The 19,621-nt window shown below is 36.8% G+C and overlaps 1 protein-coding gene across 1 annotated transcript; it reads right to left on the reverse strand.

Moving 5' to 3' along the window:
• Window positions 1-239: 239 nt before the first annotated feature.
• On the reverse strand, window positions 240-1,165 carry LOC121972467. The gene is made up of 3 exons (XM_042524132.1): window positions 1,148-1,165; window positions 504-1,064; window positions 240-422 (listed from the first exon to the last, which is right to left on the reverse strand). The coding sequence occupies exons 1-3, from the start codon at window positions 1,163-1,165 to the stop codon at window positions 240-242; spliced, it is 762 nt and encodes a 253-aa protein (XP_042380066.1).
• Window positions 1,166-19,621: the final 18,456 nt, after the last annotated feature.

Here is a 19,621-nt window from a genome sequence, read left to right on the forward strand (position 1 = left end):
CCCAGTTTTGTGAGGTAAGCCTCAGATATAAAGGAATGTGTAGCTCCGGAATCTATTAATGCATGGGCTGGAATATTGGCAACATAAATCATACCTGTGATAATAGCTGTGTCCAGGTCCACCTGCTCTTGAGTCATCGTAAATACTCTCCCTTTGGTTGGCTCCGTGAGCAGTGGACATTCTCTCGCGAAGTGTCCTGGCTTCTTACACATATAGCAAGCATCTGTACCCGTCAAACACTACCCAGTGTGAATCTTCTCACACTTGGAACAGCGAACCTTGTTTTCAGCCCTGAAATTAGTGCCTTTAGCTGCTTGTGTCTTCTGAATTTGCTGTCGTGGCTGTGGCTGCTTAAACGACTGCTTTCCTGGATTCTGACCAGGAACTGTCTTCTTCTTTCCCGGTTCCTGCTGATCCTGTCCCTGTTAACTCAATCTCTTATTCTGAGCTTCCTTGATCATGTCATTTCTGTCTCTTTTGGACATCAGTGCTTGGTCAACTACCTCTCTGAATGTGGTGACCCGACTCAGCCTGACATCATGGCGAATAGCCAGCCTCAACCATTCTGTGAAGTGCTTCAGTTCCTCGACTAGTTGGCTGGTAATCATAGGTACGAAATAGCGTCCTCTCTCGAACCTCTTGACATACTCCGCCACTGTCAAATCTCCCTGGTGAAGCTCCAAGAATTCCCGTGCCAGTCGTGTCCTGTTGTCAAATGTGAAATACTTTCCATAGAATACCTCCTTAAAATCAGTCCAAGTCAAAGTAGCCAGATCTACGGTCAGCCGCACACCCTCCCACCATACTCGAGCATCATCCCGGAGCATGAATATCGCACACTTGACCTTGTTCGCATCTGTGAGCTGCATGAAGTCAAATATCATTTCTAGAGACCGAATCCATCCCTCTGCACCAATTGGGTCTGTGGTGCCTTTAAACTCCGTCGGTCCAAGCTCCCGAAACTGCTTGTAGACCGGTTGCGTGCTAGGTGTAGAACGTCTGAGGGTGCTCCCCTGATCTCGGGCCTGCAATATTTGTTGAATCTGTTCCCCATGAATGCGGTTCTGCTCATGTAGAAGTGCAGTAAGTCCTTCTAGAAACTGGTTGTTCTATCCACCCATCTCTCCGTTATTGTTGTTCCTTCTACCAGCCATAACCAATACATTTCCGATTTAATCTCATTCATATCCCATAATTACATATCAGTATATCAATCATAGAATGACTAAGTTATCACATTAAATACAGAACTAAAATAACGTAGATCTTACAAACTTATTGGCTGAAGTAGTCGAGTTCCTGACGAGATGGTTGGCACATGATGTCCCTTAGGAGTGTTGCTCTGATACCAATTGAAACATCCTGTAACCAACCCTTTTTTTTTCTTTTCATCACCCACAAAGCACAAACTAAGCATATACTCATAACGTGATACCAAATCAAAATTTCCTTTATCAAACATAAAGCCAACATCTCTCACCAAGGATAACAAAGAAAACCCGATTAAGAATCCTCGACATCACCAAAGCAAAACCCCTTCCCATGAAGAACATAAGCTCAGCACTCCTAATATCTGGACAACGCCATGTGCCCATCCTGCCTCCTCGTCTACTCCGTTTGTAGGCCCTCCGTCGTGTCCAAGAACACATCCTCACCTGTAATGTAGGCATCATGAGTCTACAACCCAGCAAGTATTATCTCATGTGATAAAACATGACATCCACAAAATAGTAGAGATAGGAGACTAAACAATAGAAACATATCTAAAATATTGTATATCAGAGAAGGAAGATGTGGTATATAAAGTTCCTACACAGTTAAATAAGATGAATATGTCACATATCCGGTAACCACAATTGGATCCAGTCAACAGTTCCATGAACCTAGAGGTACCTCGTAGAGAACATGCATCCAGTCATATAGCCGAAGCTAACATAATTCCAGTATCAGTCAAGTTTGGATGGGCCCTCCTCGGAGCTCATCCCGGGTCACCCATCCCGTACTGCTATCACATATGCACATATTCAACCAACCAGCCACATAAAACTTATTTTACCCAGATCATAAACATAACATTATCTCAATTCATCAAATTCTGTAGACATGTCCATTTACCATATTTATCTGTATCCAATCTGAACGTTTCATAAGAAAGTTTAAAAGCAGATATAGAAATTAACTTGCAACAAGAACTAATAACTAGCAACTAAACTTGCAAATTCAAGACTAAATGTGAAATCAATACTTATGACAATTAACCCTTCTACCAGTAACCAACTACATATTCTATCACCAAGTGTGGATTACCAAATTAACAAATTCCTCTACCAACCGTATTTGCACAAATAGTCCTAACAATAATAAATCCAACAAAACTTACTAACAAGGCTATTAAATCTCATAATCCGCACAAAGAACACCACTACAACTAGTCAACTAAGATCTTTCTACAACATTATAAAGAATGAACCAACCATACAGCAGAACCTTCACGAAGTTTTCGAGTCAAAAACCAGTAAACGAAATCACACAGCGGAGTAAGCGTGTCAAGTGGAACTACCCAAAATTTCAAGCAAAATTCTCAAGGAGTCACAATTTCGACTCTAATTCTTCACGAAATGTCCCAAACCGAAACCAAAACTTCATGGAGAGCTCAAATCACAACAGCATCTTGGTCTAACATTCAGACAAACACATAATGCGCAACACACTAAACCATGTTCATCACTGAAAACACGAACGCAAACTCAATCCCCAACTCATAGAACACTAGCCAAAACATTCAGGGGATACCATAGAATTCGAACTCCATCGAACTGAAATCACTATCAAAACTTCGGAATCATATGCGAATCCAAACAAAACATTCAACCGAAACTTCCAACAAGACACATCTCAACAGAGTAGAAACCAATCCAAAATGTCTACAAGGAAAAAATCAATCGGATGCTTCCACAAGAGAAGAAAAACAGTCGAAAATGTCTACAAGAAAGCAAATCGATACAACTCCAAGGAAAACCCATTCAAATCATTTGCGAGAAGAAGCCAATCGAAATCCATACCCCACCCCTCTATACCTCACAGATCTCAAGTTATCACAGGAGATACACTTGCCTGCTCTTGCATTTCCTTGTCCTCCCCGAAACCCCCTTGCTTCCGCTGCGTGTCCTCGTTTTCCCCTATCCGATCTGCTCCACACGGTGGAAATTGACTGCCAGCTCCGACGCCACCGCACTCACTCCACCGCGAGGGTGAAGATCCGTCAAGGCTTGGCTGCGCGTGAGGAGGCGGAACGATTGGGCTGTGTAGATGAGTGTGATACCGGGGAAATAGGGACTTTTATACCTAGGGTTATTAACTTGATATTAACTTAGGTAAGTATGGTTAATGAACCCTTATTTATTTTCCCTCCTAATTGGTGTTAGCTTGGGTAAATTAGGTTACTTAAATCCTTTATTTATTCCCTCTCAACCCTATCATTCCAATCTTTCACTATGTCATAATAATTAATCTTTAAGCCCCTTTATCATTATTTTTCCTAGGTTTTCATAAAAATTCAGTAATTTAAACCTCCTGTTAACGCCCATGAAATCTTAATTTGTTGCTTTATTTGATAATCTCCTTAACTAAAGATTAGAGGACCTTACATAATGATAAACCATTTGTTGAACCTATGGTTACACAACTGCCTAGTAGATCTCATAGGATATGCAATATTCCTGAAAGATATGGATCTCTCATAAGTGAATCGAATGATGTATTACTCATTGAGAATGAAGAATCTACTAATTATGAAGACATTTTGAAAGTTTGAAAGGGACAAGTGACTTACATCCATGAAGTCGAAAATGGATTCCACGTATGAAAACTAAGTTTAGAACTTAGTGGACCCACCTGAAGGTATATTACGTCTATTGGGTGCAAGTGGATTTTCAAGAAGAAAACTAACATGGATGATAATGTAATTACCTACAAAGCAAGTTTTGTGGCGAAGGGATATCGTCAAAGGCAAGGAATTAACTATGACGAAGCATTCTCACCAGTAGCTATGCTTATATCCATTCGGATACTCCTGGCCATATTAGCTTATTATGATTATGAGATGTGACAAATAGATGTGAAAATATCTTTCTTGAATGGAAACCTACTTGAGGATGCATATACAACATGAGGATTTCACTTATGTTGATAAAAATAAAGTATATAAGCTTCAATGGTCTATTTATGAACTGAAGCAAGCATCTAGAAGTTGGAAGATCCATTTTGATGAGGTAATCAAAGAGTTTGAATTCTCACAAAATCCTAACAAACATTGTGTATACCAAAAGGTTAGTGGGAGTGTAGGCATATTCCTAATATTATATGTTGATGACATATTACTCATAGAAAATTACATGCCAGTTCTACGGTCAGTTAATGTTTGGTTGTCTAAGACGTTCTCCATGAAAGACATGGGAGAAGCCTTGGGATGAAGATCTATAGAGATAGATAAAAAAAAGTTGCTTAGTATTTATAGTTCATATATATATAGAAAGAGTGCTAAAACGGTTTAGCATGTTTGAATCCAAAAATGATTTTATACCATAGGGCATGAAATTCACCTTTCAAGTTATTTTTAGAATTATCTTGATTAATTAATTCTGAATTCTCTAAATTCATGGATTTAAATTGGACAAGTTATTTTTAGAATTATCTTGATTAATTAATTCATTATTTAATTCGAATTATCTAAATTTTTAGGATTAAAATTTAAGTTGTCAGAATTATCTTGATCATTAATTAATTTATTTAATTTAATTAGATATTCTAACTTTTGCTTATCTTGATTGAATACTAGATCAAGTTTCTTATTAATTTCTTCAAAACTTGGATTATTTTGATTATTAATTAAAATTTATCTTGGATGGTTGAATTATTAGTATTTATTAGATTAGATTTATCTTGATTTTTAATTAAAAATTTATCTTGCTTGGTTGAATTATTAGTATTTATTGGATTAGATTTATCTTGATTACTAATTAAAATTGATCTGGGTTGAATTATCAGTATTTTATTAGCTTAGATTTATTTTGATTAGTAATTAAATTACTTAAATTTTGGATGGTTGAATTATTAATTAATTTAAGATTAGTTAAGTTGGAATTGTTCAAATTAAAAATATTGTTAAGATTTTGATTAATTTGATTAATATCTATATTGACTTGTTGTGATTGTCTTGATTAATCAGATTTATTAAATTTGAATTATTTATAAAATTTGATTTAGTTAAATTTGAATTATCCATATTAAATGAATTAGGATTATTTTTATTATTATTTAATTTCATATTTGTTAAATTAGAATTTTTTAAAATAGATGAGTGATTAATTAATTTTGAATTTATTAAATTAATTAAATTTGAATTATTTATATTAACTTTATCTTGAGATTTAATTAAATTCGAATTATTAGGATTAATTAGAGTTGAATTATTCAATTTACATTTATCTTGATTGAATAAATTAAAAAATTGATTAAGATTAATATTGATTTATCTAGATCTGAGATTTACTTGGTAATTTTCTTGATTAAATTTAATATTTATAATTTCTAAGTTTTTAAAGTTTATCTTTAAATTTATCTTAATATTTGAACTAATCAACTTATTTCTAGAATTATCTTGATTAATTAGATTTGAAGTTTTAAAGTTAATATTTTTATTAATTAAATTTAATTTTGAATTATCTGAATTAATAAAATTTAAATTTTTCACATGAACATTTTTATTAATTAAATTAAATTTTAAATTATTAGAATTATTTAAATTTTTTAAATCTAATATATCAGGTAAAACATTATCTAATTTATAGCAAAAAATATTCTCTAATTTATTATCCATATGGCCTTCATAATTAAATATACTAACCGGAATCGCAACCCCTAATTCTGTGGCTTTGTTTTTCGTCTTCTTCTTTGAGAACTTATTTTTGTAATGTCCAAACTTCTGACACTTAAACATTTGATATGGTATTTGCTCCTCTGAGCTTCTGGCAATGGTTCCTTCTTTGCCATCGATGGTGTTGTCTAAATCTTACAAGTATGACAATTATTTTTATAGTGTCCTCTCTCCCTGCACTTAAAGCATATAATATATCATTTAAAATTTGACATTAAATAAAATTAACTTTTTACCTTTCTCCCCCTCAATCTGTGGCCTGCTTGCTCCGTCGACGGTTAGTCCAATCAGAATCTCCTACTTTGATATCAATTGTAGGATAGAGAGGGGGGAGGAGGGGGGGGGGGGTGAATATCGACCATTAATTTTTGTTGCATTTTTGTCATTTTTTCTCTCTACAAAGTGTTAGTATGCAGCGGAATAATAATAAATAAAAAGAAAATAACACTCGCGGGATTTACTTGGTTCCCAACCCCCTAAAGTTAGTATGTCCAAGTCCTAATCATGGGAGGTGCTCATCCAATAGTGGTCTCCTTTCTGGTGTTTTCCGGTGGCGGAGAAATCCGTCTTACAATTCAGATTATAAGCACAAATAAGTATAGAATTAAGCACAACTTGTAAACAGAAAATACAAACAAACTGTTGCGGTCGATCTGGAAGTCCTGAGTATAGCACACCCTTCCTAGAGCTTCTCCGATCGCAAAGATTCGCAACACGTTCATCTAAGCACAAAGATGAAGAGTAGGATACAAAAGGTTGTCTTGAATGTAGAGCTTTCATCTCCTTTTATAGAGTTGGATCAGATCCTTATTTGGATCAACTCTTATAGGGATGAAGCTATATCCAGATCAAGCTTTATCTCTATCTATATCATCTGACTTATCTTTATCCTCATCCAAGTCATACAGATGAACCAGATCTTTTCCCACATCATCTTTCATGTAAATATTTCTAACTCAATCTAGAACGAACCTAGTTGGTTTACCAAACCACTAGTTCAGTTCAGCCTACTTAATAGGTTTGGGTCCGGTTTGACCCGAGATAGGTTTGCTTCATCCATTTGTATTTGTCTGCTCTCTATTTTTCTTCTAACTCAAGGTTTCTACAAAACAACTATACAACACACAAATATTCAACCTAGCCTATATCTGTAAGTCTACTTGACCTACTAGACTTACCTTTTGTTTGAAGGTCCCTCCTCCAAGTCTACCACCCAAGGATAAATCCCTTAGGATCAAGCTGCACTCCTGTATATCTACCTTGTTGGGACTGTTGGTGGTCGACTAGTAGGGGGGTTGAATGACCCTGCACAATATAAAAATAAAATCCTTCTCAGACTTTAAAATAACACTTGCGCAAATTAAATAAAGAAAGAAACTAAAAAGACAAGGCTCACGGATTTGACTTGGTTACAACCGGGGAGGTTGTTAATCCAAGGAAGTTGAAGCGCAATAAAGATCTCCTTCAGGCGAAGAAGCTTGTTACAACATTCAAGCACAAAAAATGAGAAGCTAAACTAAACAATAGAGGCATACAAGTGTTGAATATCAAATTGCTTGTTGTGTTGAAAAGCTTCTGGACCAAGGTTGTATTTATAGCCTTGGTCAGGGCGCTTGGAGGGTTCCAGGCGCCTGGAAGGGGATAAAATTTTATCCCCTTTGCAGCGGATCACGATCAAACATGATATGGTCAAAAGTCACATTTTGGGCACTCGGAAGGGTTTCGGGCGCTCGAACCCTTAAAGTCAACTTTGTTGTCCTTTTGTGGTCCGAGCTCTCTGCTCCGGTTCTGCTCGCCTCAGTTCAGATCTTCTGCTCTGCTCGCTTGGGTGATTTCGATCAACCGAAATAAGGCTCACTCGAATCCAATTTTGGTCTTCTCGAACAGGCTTCCGCTCCGGCTTCTCGTCCCTCGGAATCATCGCGTGCTTCCTTCTCGTCCGCCAGCATACTCATCCGTAGCTCTTCGTCCTTCGAACGCACCGAGCTCGTTGGCTTCCTCCCGTGCCGACCTTCTCGCTGGCTGCGTCTCTTGCTCCTCGAGCAATCTTCGGCTTCGACTTCTCGTCCCTCGGGAACACCTCACACTTCCTTCTCGTCCGCCGGTGTACTCTTCCGCAATACCTCGTCCCTCAGACACACCGAGCCCGTTGGCTCTCTCTCCCGTTCCATCCTTCTCACTAGCTGCGTCTTTCGCTTAACTTCCTGTGCTCCTAAGTTCCTGCACACTTAGACATAGGATTAAAACACCACAGGACCTAACTTAACTTGTTTGATCACATCAAAACAACCGGGGTTCCAACAATCTCCCCTTTTTTGATGTGAGCAACCCAAGTTAAGCTAGGGTAAACCAATAGAAATCAAGAGTAATAAATTTTGCATGAAAGTGCAAAAATTTGATCTACCTCCCCTTAGACTTAATATTATTCTTCTCCCCCTTTGATCACATAAAAAATGGGGTTCCAAAAAAAAAATCTAAGTTGGATAACTTTGAAAAAATTTGAGAAATTTTCAAAAATTGTTTGAATAATTTATTTAAAGCAAAAATATTTTTGTGAAAATTTTCTAATTAAAAGAAATTTGCAAGCAAAAATATTTTTGAGAATTTTTCAAAAAAAAAATTAAGTAACCCTTTAAAGCATTATCTAATTTCAATTTAATGCTTTATCAGTTAGTCAATTAAATATTTTATTTCAATATTTGGCTTCCAGGCTGTGGTGAGGCACTAGGACGTCTTGGTTATTGGATCATCAACTACTTCTAGACAAAGCCTCATAAGGAAATAAAATGTTTAATTTTCTCGCTGAAAGCGCTAAGTCTAAATTAAGGTTCAAGTAAGACAAGACTTAGGAACCCAATATAGGTTCCAGCCAACTAGATTAATTACAAATTTCTTGGGGATATATTTCTTTGGAATATTTCTAATTTGTCCCCTATGGTATCTAAGGTACCAATTTAATCCATAAAATTTTCTAATATGTTGATTATTTGAACATGCGTGATTTTTCAAAATATCTACTTGTATTTTCAAATTATCATTTTTAAATTTTAATTTATCATTTTTTATTTCCAATCTTTTAAGATCTTTCGACAGACAAGATTTATCTAAAGTTAATTTCAGCTTTTTATTTTATTTTTCTAACATGCAATAGTCTTTAGTTAATAACTTTACAAATTTGAACATTTGGTCAACTGGTAGAGACCGTACCTGACTTATCTTGTCGCCTTCTGATGCTCTCCCTGTTGAGTTGCTTTCTTCCGAAGACTCTCCCCCTTCATCGATGCTCATTTGGGATGAGCTTTCAGTGTCCTCGGGAAGGAATTCGGCTATAAAGGTTGTCCCGATAATTTATTCAGTCTAAGATTCTTTTGACGACGACTCGATGTCCATCGAGGAGTCATATTTGGCTTCAATCAGTTCTTCATGGAGCTTCAAGAGCTTTTCTCAGAGTTCTTTTATACTTTGGTAGTTGCCGATTCTGTCGAGATCCTCCATTTTTCAATTTCTCCTCCGTTCGCATTCTTTGGTGCTTCATAGCCATATTTTATTATTAGTAAAATACTGAAATCTATTTTAAGCAATACCTCCATTCGTCGCTTCTAAAATGCGAACTCCCCCTCTAACGTTGGTGGATAGATGTTAGCTCTAGACATCTCGTTGTTTCAGTCGGCGGTTATTCATTCTAAGGCGTCCTGACTCTGATACCACTTGTTGGGACCGTTGGTGGCCGGCTAGAAGGGGGGTTGAATAGCCCTGCACAATATAAAAACAAAACCCTTCTCGTACTTTAAAAGAACACTTGCGTAAATTAAATAAAGAAAGAAACTAAAAATACAAGGTTCACAGATTTGACTTGGTTACAATCGGGAAGGTTGTTAATCTAAGGAAGTTGAAGCGCAATAAAGATCTCCTTCAGGCGGAGAAGCCTTTTACAGCATTCAAGCACAGAAAATGAGAAGCTAAACTAAACAATAGAAGCGTACAAGTGTTGAATATCAAATTGCTTATTGTGTTGAAAGACTTCTGGACCAAGGTTGTATTTATAGCCTTGGTCGGGGCCCCTGGAGGGTTCCAGGTGCCTGGAAGGGGATAAAACTTTATCCCCTTCGTAGCGGATCATGATCAAATGTGATTTGGTCAAAAGTCGCATTCCGGGAGCCCGGACTGGTCTGGGTGCCCGAACCCTTAAAGTCAACTTTGTTGACTTTTTGCGGTCTGGACTCTCTACTCCGGTTCTGCTCACTTGGGAGATTTCGGCCAATCGAAATAAGGCTCACCCAAACCCAATTTTAGCCTTCTCCAGCAGGCTTCCGCTCCGGCTACTTGTCCCTCGGAATTGTCGTGTGCTTCCTTCTCGTCCGCCAATGTACTCATCTGCAGCTCTTCGTCCCTCGGACGCACCGAGCCCGTCGGCTTCCTCCCGTGCTGACCTTCTCGCTGGCTGCCTCTCTTGCTCCTCGAGCAATCTTCTACTTTGGCTTCTCTCCCCTTGGAAACAACAAATGCTCCCTTCTCATCCGCCGGTGTACTGTTCCACAACACCTCATGTTAGAGTGTATACTAAAAGCCTAGCTTTTGTATAAATATTTATTTAGAAATAAAGAATCACAGTGGTCAATATCTACATTTATTTGTTAAATGTAATTTGTTCAATTAATTTATATAGTAGACAACATGGTGTGTGGTGTCACACACAAAAGATCATGTTGTCGGTTCTTTATAAATTATAAACAATTGCTCGCAACTAAAATGGAAAGGAACAAACCGTTGAAGTAGTCGTAGTGTAATTAAGTATTAGTTTATCTTAACTAATAAATTACACTGATACACTCCAAGTGTATTGAGTATGACCATTTTAGGTAAGTTCTTTTTGTACTGACTTTATAAAAGAACTAGACCTTAGTTATTATAGAAGTGTGTGCTCTTAATCCAAATATAATAACAAACACATATATTTAGTATTTATTTTTTTGACTTATCAATGGGTGAGATTTAGCTCGATAAATCAATAAGCCCGATAAGTTGGGAAATGATATTACTTATAGTGTGTGTTGTTGATTATAAAAGGAAATTGTGCTCTAGTAATCTAGGTTGAGAATGACCCCAAGAGGAGCTCATAAGGATTGTCATGTTAAACCCTGCAGGTGGACTTAGTCCGACATGATGATGAGGTTGAGTGGTACTACTCTTGGACTAAGATATTAATTAAGTGAGTTGTCAGTAACTCATTTAATTAGTGAACATTCGACATCTTAAACACAGGGAGACTAATACACTCATAATAAGAAGGAACCCAAAATATAATTTGGGATTGGTACGGTAGTTCAATAATAATTCTTTAGTGGTATCAATTATTATTGATGAAATTAAGTTGTGTGTTCGGGGCGAACACAGGAAGCTTAATTTCATCGGGAGACCAAAATCAATTCCTCCTCTCGGTCCCTATCGTAGCCTCTTGTATATAGAGATTTATACCCACCACATACCCACTTCTTACCCACCTTTATACCCATCCTATTGGAGCTGGCCAAGCAAGCTTGGAACCTAAGCTTGGGTTGGCCAAGTAAATAGGATGAGTTGAGTTGGTGTGGCCGACCCTAGCTTGAACCCAAGCTTGGTGTGGCCGACCACATCATATTAAAAAGGGATTTTTATTAAAATTATTTCTTATGTGGATATCATGGTTTTAAAAGAGAGTTTGAAATTTAAATCTTTCTTTTATAGCTTTCTACAAAATATTAAGAAAAGATTTGAAATATTTCCTTATTTGTAGATTGAAAGGTAGATTTTAATTTTGAGAAAACTTTCCCTTTTTAACCATGTTCATGATTTAAAAGAGAGTTTAAAAATTAAATATTTAGTGTGTGTTGTTGATTATAGAAGGAAACTGTGTCCTTGTAATCTAGGTTGAGAATGACCCCAAGAGGAGCTCATATGGATTGTCATGTTAAACCCTGCAGGTGGACTTAGTCCGACATGATGATGAGGTTGAGTAGTACTACTCTTGGACTAAGATATTAATTAAGCGAGTTGTCAGTAACTCATTTAATTAGTGGACATTCGACATCTTAAACACAGGGAGACTAATACACTCATAATAAGAAGGAGCCCAAAATATAATTTGGGATTGGTGCGGTAGTTCAATAATAATTCTTTAGTGGTATCAATTATTATTGATGAAATTAAGTTGTGTGTTCGGGGCGAACATGAGAAGCTTAATTTCATCGGGAGACCAAAACCAATTCCTTCTCTCGGTCCCTATCGTAGCCTCTTGTATATAGAGATTTATACCCACCACATACCCACTTCTTACCCACCTTTATACCCATCCTATTGGAGCTGGCCAAGCAAGCTTGGAACCTAAGCTTGGGTTGGCCAAGTAAATAGGATGAGTTGAGTTGGTGTGGCCGACCACATCATATTAAAAAGGGATTTTTATTAAAATTATTTCTTATGTGGATATCATGGTTTTAAAAGAGAGTTTGAAATTTAAATCTTTCCTTTTATAACTTTCTACAAAATATTAAGAAAAGATTTGAAATCTTTCCTTATTTGTAGATTGAAAGGTAGATTTTAATTTTGAGAAAACTTTCCCTTTTTAACCATGTTCATGATTTAAAAGAGAGTTTAAAAATTAAATATTTAGTGTGTGTTGTTGATTATAGAAGGAAACTGTGTCCTTGTAATCTAGGTTGAGAATGACCCCAAGAGGAGCTCATATGGATTGTCATGTTAAACCCTGCAGATGGACTTAGTCCGACATAATGATGAGGTTGAGTAGTACTACTCTTGGACTAAGATATTAATTAAGCGAGTTGTCAGTAACTCATTTAATTAGTGGACATTCGACATCTTAAACACAGGGAGACTAATACACTCATAATAAGAAGGAGCCCAAAATATAATTTGGGATTGGTGCGGTAGTTCAATAATAATTCTTTAGTGGTATCAATTATTATTGATGAAATTAAGTTGTGTGTTCAGGGCGAACACGGGAAGCTTAATTTCATCGGGAGACCAAAACCAATTCCTCCTCTCGGTCCCTATCGTAGCCTCTTGTATATAGAGATTTATACCCACCATATACCCACTTCTTACCCACCTTTATACCCATCCTATTGGAGCTGGCCAAGCAAGCTTGGAACCTAAGCTTGGGTTGGCCAAGTAAATAGGATGAGTTGAGTTGGTGTGGCCGGCCCTAGCTTGAACCCAAGCTTGGTGTGGCCGGCCATATCATATTAAAAAGGGATTTTTATTAAAATTATTTCTTATGTGGATATCATGGTTTTAAAAGAGAGTTTGAAATTTAAATCTTTCCTTTTTTAGCTTTCTACAAAATATTAAGAAAAGATTTGAAATCTTTCCTTATTTGTAGATTGAAAGATAGATTTTAATTTTGAGAAAACTTTCCTTTTTTAACCATGTTCATGATTTAAAAGAGAGTTTAAAAATTAAATATTTAGTGTGTGTTGTTGATTATAGAAGGAAACTGTGTTCTTGTAATCTAGGTTGAGAATGACCCCAAGAGGAGCTCATATGGATTGTCATGTTAAACCCTGCAGGTGGACTTAGTCCGACATGATGATGAGGTTGAGTGGTACTACTCTTGGACTAAGATATTAATTAACCGAGTTGTCAGTAACTCATTTAGTTAGTGGACATTCGACATCTTAAACACAGGGAGACTAATATACTCATAATAAGAAGGAGCCCAAAATATAATTTGGGATTGGTGCGGTAGTTCAATAATAATTCTTTAGTGGTATCAATTATTATTGATGAAATTAAGTTGTGTGTTCGGGGCGAACACGGGAAGCTTAATTTCATCGGGAGACCAAAACCAATTCCTCCTCTTTGTCTCTATCGTAGCCTCTTGTATATAGAGATTTATACCCACCACATACTCACTTCTTACCCACCTTTATACCCATCCTATTGGGGCCGGCCAAGCAAGCTTGGAACCTAAGCTTGGGCTGGCCAAGTAAATAGGATGAGTTGAGTTGGTGTGGTCGGCCCTAGCTTGAACCCTAGCTTGGTGTGGCCAGCCACATCATATTAAAAAGGGATTTTTATTAAAATTATTTCTTATGTGGATATCATGGTTTTAAAAGAGAGTTTGAAATTTAAATCTTTCCTTTTTTAGCTTTCTACAAAAGATTAAGAAAAGATTTGAAATCTTTCCTTATTTGTAGATTGAAAGGTATATTTTAATTTTGAGAAAACTTTCCTTTTTTAACTATGTTCATGATTTAAAAGAGAGTTTAAAAATTAAATATTTCTTTTATAAAGCTTTTACAAAATATTAAGAAAAGATTTGATATCTTAATTTTGAGAGATAACTTTCTTTTTATCCATATGTTTAAAAGAAAGATTTAATTTATAAAAATTCCTTTTTATAAACCATCATGAAGGGAAAATTATTGGAGAAATTGTTTAAAATTTCCGGAGATAAATTAGGAAGTTTTAATTAATTAAAACTCTCCTTGTTTATAGCTTTAAAGTGGCCGACCATGATGTTTAAGATAAGAAAATTGTTTTTTAATTAATTAATTTTTATTAAATCATGACAAAAGAATTAAGGAAGTTTTTATTTAAATTTCCTTATTTGTCAAGACCAAGGATTATAAAAGAGGGGGTAGAGGTGTCTTCATGGCTAACGACTCTATTCTTTTTCTCTCCCTCTCTTCCTTGGTGTGGCCGGCCATAGAAGTTTTCTCTTCTTCCTTTTCTTTCTTCTTCATTGGCCGAACCTCATCATCTCATGGAGCTTGAAGGTGGCCGGATTCTAGCTTGGAGAAGAAGGAGAGAAAGTAAGCATCCCTTGGAGCTTGGTGGTGGCCGAACCTCATCCTTTCATGGAGCTATTGTGGTGGTCGAATATTGCTTGGAGAAGAAGGTGGCTTAGATGGATTCTCATCTCGGTAGATCGTTGCCCACACAACGAACGGGATAAGAAGAGGAATACGGTAGAAGATCAAGAGGTTATTTGCTTACAAAGAAAGGTATAACTAGTAATTGTTTTCCGCATCATACTAGTTTTCTTTGTATAAGTTATTTTTGGAAATACCAAACACAAGAGGCATATGATTCTAGATTTTTCGGATTTGTTTCGAATTTGTGTTTTCTTTGTTTTCGAATTTGTGATTTGATTGTTCTTTTTGGTTAACCTAGAGTTATTTAAGGAAATTAAATATTAACTTTCCTTAAAAGGTTTTGTCTGAGCGGTGGTGGTTGCTCCCATATCCAAGAAGGTCATGTGCCTCGCCATGCAGTCTTAGAAGCCAATTTTAGAAATTAATATTTAATGAAATTAATAACATAGGTGGATTTGAATCAATAGTGTTAAGTTCCGCTTGCGATTCAAATCTAAACCATTAAAAACAAATAAGTTAAATTTGGAATCAATGATGTTAAGTTCCGTCTGCGATTCTTAATTTAACTTCTAAAGAACACAATAGGTTATTTAAGGAAAGATTCGACACTTGTACAAAATTTTTATACAGTGGAGTCGGTACAATTTTCCTAGGACTAACCTGGAGTCGGTACAATTTTCCTAGGACTAACCAACACCTCGTCCCTCAGACGTACCAAGCCCGTCGGCTCTCTCTCCCGTGCCATCCTTCTCGCTAGCTGCGTCTTCCGCTCGACTTCCTATGTTCCTAAGTGTTGGAACCCCAAGGTGTTTTGGTGTGATCAACAAGTTAAGTTAGGTCCTGTGTGTTTCTAACCTTGTGTCTAAGTGTGCAGTGCGTCCGAGGGATGAGGCGCTGTGGAAGAGTACATCGGCGGACGAGAAGGAAGTGTGCGGTGGTTCCGAGGGACGAGAAGTCGGAGCGGAAGACTGCTCGAGGAGCAAGAGATGCAGCTAGAGAGAAGGTCGGCATGGGGTGCGATTGAGGGACAAAGACTGCGGATGAGTACGCTGGCAGACGAGAAGGAACCACGTGGTGATTCCGAGGGACGAGAAGCCGGAGCGGAAGCCTGCTCGAGAAGACCGGAAGTTGGGTTCGGGTGAGCCCTCCCGCCCGGCGCGCTCGGACCGTACCGAGGCGCCCGAAACGTACTGGGGCGCCCGGAAGTCGATATTTGACCAGATCAAGATTTGACTAGATCTGAACGTTGGGGATAAAGTTTTATCCCTCCCAGGGCACTCGGAACCCTTCGGGGGCGCCCCGATCAAAGCTATAAATATAGCTTTGGTCCAGAAGCTTTTGAACGAACTCAAGAATTATAATTCCAATGCTTGTGTGCTTTAGTTTAGAGTTGAGCTTCTGTTTCTGTGCTTAAACACTGTAAAAGGCTTCTCCGCCTGAACGAGATACTAGTGCTTCATCTTCCTTAGATTAACAACCTCTCCGGTTGTAACCAAGTAAATCCCGGTGTGCCTTTTACTTCCTTTTTGTTTTATTGTTTACTTTATTTATGCAAGTGTTAGTTTAAGAGTTCGAGAAGAGTTGGTTTTTGTTTTTCTGTTTACAGGCTATCCAACTCCCCCTTCTAGCCGGCCGCAACGGTCCTACAAGTGGTATCAGAGCCGAGATGCCTCAGAAGGACTAACCGCCGTCTGAAGCAACAAAACGATGGCCGGAGATAGCATCTATCCACCAGTATGCGAGGGGGAGTTTTCTTTATGGAAGAAACAAATGGAGGTATATCTTGTTGGGTTTTTCGGGCCGCGAAAATCGCGTTTTCGCGTCACGGAAACCCCGAATCACCCTAGCCATTGGATCTCGTGCGAAGAAAAATTTCGAAAACATGAATACGAGTTTCAAACTATGATCTACAGTAGATCTACATAAGGATAAACCTTTTATACCTTTGTAGCGAAGCCCTTCGCAATCCCGCTCGTCCTCGGTTCGCCGGATCTCGAAAGTGTCAAAGTAGACACTTCTCTATGTGTATCCACACAAGCAAGAGATGGAGAAAAGCCTCTAAGGATGTGCTAGCAACCTTAGAGATCAGTAGTGGAGGAGGAGAGGGAGAGAAGAGAACCAAGGAAGAAGAAGATAGCGTTACACATGAAAAATGAAACTTCTTTTCATGAATAAAAGTGGTCGGCCACACTTTTGGCTTGTAACTCCCATGGAATATCAAGAGTCACCACTCTTGGTAACTCCCATGAGGTGGCATTTGGTCAAGTCAAACTTTACCAAATGAAGAAGCCTTGATGATGTGGCATTGGTCAAGTCAAAGTCAAGTCAAAACTTGACTCTTCATCTTCCTACTTATGTCAAGTCAAACTTGACCACTTCTCTCCCTTGGTTGATCTAATCTAACCATTGGTTCAAGTCAATTTTAATTTAATGAATCTCTATTCATTGAATTAAATTAATTAAATGAGTCTAAGTCCAAATTAGACTCACTTAACACATGAACCAAATTGAGTCCAACTCAATTAGCCTACCTTGGATTACTCTTAATCCAATTTGGTTCATCAAATGAACCTAATCTCCATCTAATTGCCCTTTGTGTGTGACCCTATAGGTTCTTGTAACGTTGGCAATACTCCTAAACCCATTTAGAAGCATAAGAAATGAGCGGTATCTAGCAACACATCATCACTACCCAAGTTACAAGAATGTTGAGATCCAACATCACTTTGTGACTACTAATTGTGACTCCTCACAATATATGACAAGTGTCATTCTATCCTAGACATCTAGATTGATCAATATGAGGCATAGACCGTGTCATCCTCTAATCAATCTAAATCTTGAACTCTAAGTAGACACACTAAATCAAATGAGCTCAATATCCTATATTGACTCATTTGGGCATGGTCATGCACTTCGTGGTCTCACTCTATCAAGAATACCGATGTCACTCCCGTCATATAGAAGGGATAGATCCCATCTACATCACTCACATCCCTCTGCATAATTCGTTACATACCCAGTCATCGCCCAGTTACGGGTGACGTTTGACGAAACTAAAGTACATAACTCCTTATGTAGGGATCCATGGTGACTTCAGGTCTAAGGACCAATAGTCATACTAATAGTCACATGAGAAAGTATATGACACTCATATAACGATCCATGATACTTTCTCATGGCGGGTCATTCAGTATACATTCTCTAATGCATACCCATGTGTCAACTTGATATCTCTATATTCATGACTTGTGAGATCAAGTCATCGAGTTGACCTACATGCTAGTCTTATTGCATTAACATTGTCCCTGAATGTTAATACTCGACTAGGAATGATTAAAAATAGTGTTCCCTATATCATCTCACTATCGATTCAACCAATCGATTGATATAGGTAAGAATCTTCTACGCAAGGACGTTATTATACTTAGTTTATTTGGCACCAATACAAGTAAGTATAATAACCAAAAACCAAATGTCTTTATTTATATAGAATATGATACAACAAGTCCAAAATACAATCATCAAATGATTGGCTCTAGGGCTCTAGCTAACATATCTAAGCAATGTTTTTGGTATTTGTTTAATAATGAAATCTGGTTTTGAAGCACCAAAGACAACGAATGGAGAAGAACTCGATAAACGCCTCTGGAACAAAAAGCAACGTAACGAGTATATGGCACACGCCCGGGCAGAATTTCACATTCTAAATGTAATACCAAATGAAGATCTCGATAGAGTTTGCGAATATAAAAGCGCAAAAGAACTTTGGGAAAAGTTCTTAAAGCTCTACGAAGAACAAGTCAAAGTTGAATCCAACACCGATCCATCGTCAGAAGAGTCCGAAACCGAGGTAAGTGCCGCGACAACCCCAACAGCCGAATTTCATCCCAAGGACACAGAAAGCTCTTCTTCAATGAGCATCAATGAAGGGGGAGAATCTTCGGAAGAAAGTAATTCAAGAGGGGGAGAATCAACGGAAAAGAAGGTAAGTCAGGTATTAACTTCAACTTCTGATCAATTGAGTGATTCAATCAAAATATCATCGAAAGAGTTTTTCGAATTAGAAAATCTACTATCAACAGATTTTTGCAAATTAAAATTTATGACAAAATATTTCTGCGAATTACAAAATATTTTTTTGAACGAATTTTGCAAAGTAGAAACATTGCCGAAAGATGTTTTACAAATTATATTGTCGAAAGTTTTTATCAAGTTAGAATTTATATTATCAAAATATTTTTATGAATTAGAAATTCAAAATATAACAAAAAATATTAAGTTAAAAGAAATTGCTTGTCATTAAAGAATCTCAACAAACTAATAATAGAAATTAACATGATACAATTTTTTGCATGTTTAATATTGGTCGCTTTAAATATGAAAAAGTGTGATTTGAGAAGTTATAATAAATTAAAATAGAAATTTAAAATTTTCTGATAATAGCATTAGAATTAAAAATATATATATAAATGCATAGAAATTGTTTTTTCTAAATGTTCTCAATTTTTTTTTAAATTGTCTTGCATAAAGTTTTCGGATTAGAAAGTTCTTAATTCTTGATAACGAAAACTTAAGAATTTTTTCAGAAGTTATTTTTGACTTAGAAATTTTCCTTGGCTTAGAAATATTTTCCAAAAAATCATTGAAATAGATTTTTATAATTTTTCTAAGTGTCAACCCTTAGATTTTTCTTACAACCCCAACTTTTATGTGATTAAAGGGGGAGAAGAAAAAGTATAAGTCTAGGGGGAGGTAGAAATTAAAAATTAATTTAATTTTTCTATCTTGTTGCACGTTATTTCAATATAAA

This window comes from Zingiber officinale, chromosome 4A (genome assembly GCF_018446385.1).
Source record: "Zingiber officinale cultivar Zhangliang chromosome 4A, Zo_v1.1, whole genome shotgun sequence".
NCBI lineage: Eukaryota > Viridiplantae > Streptophyta > Magnoliopsida > Zingiberales > Zingiberaceae > Zingiber > Zingiber officinale.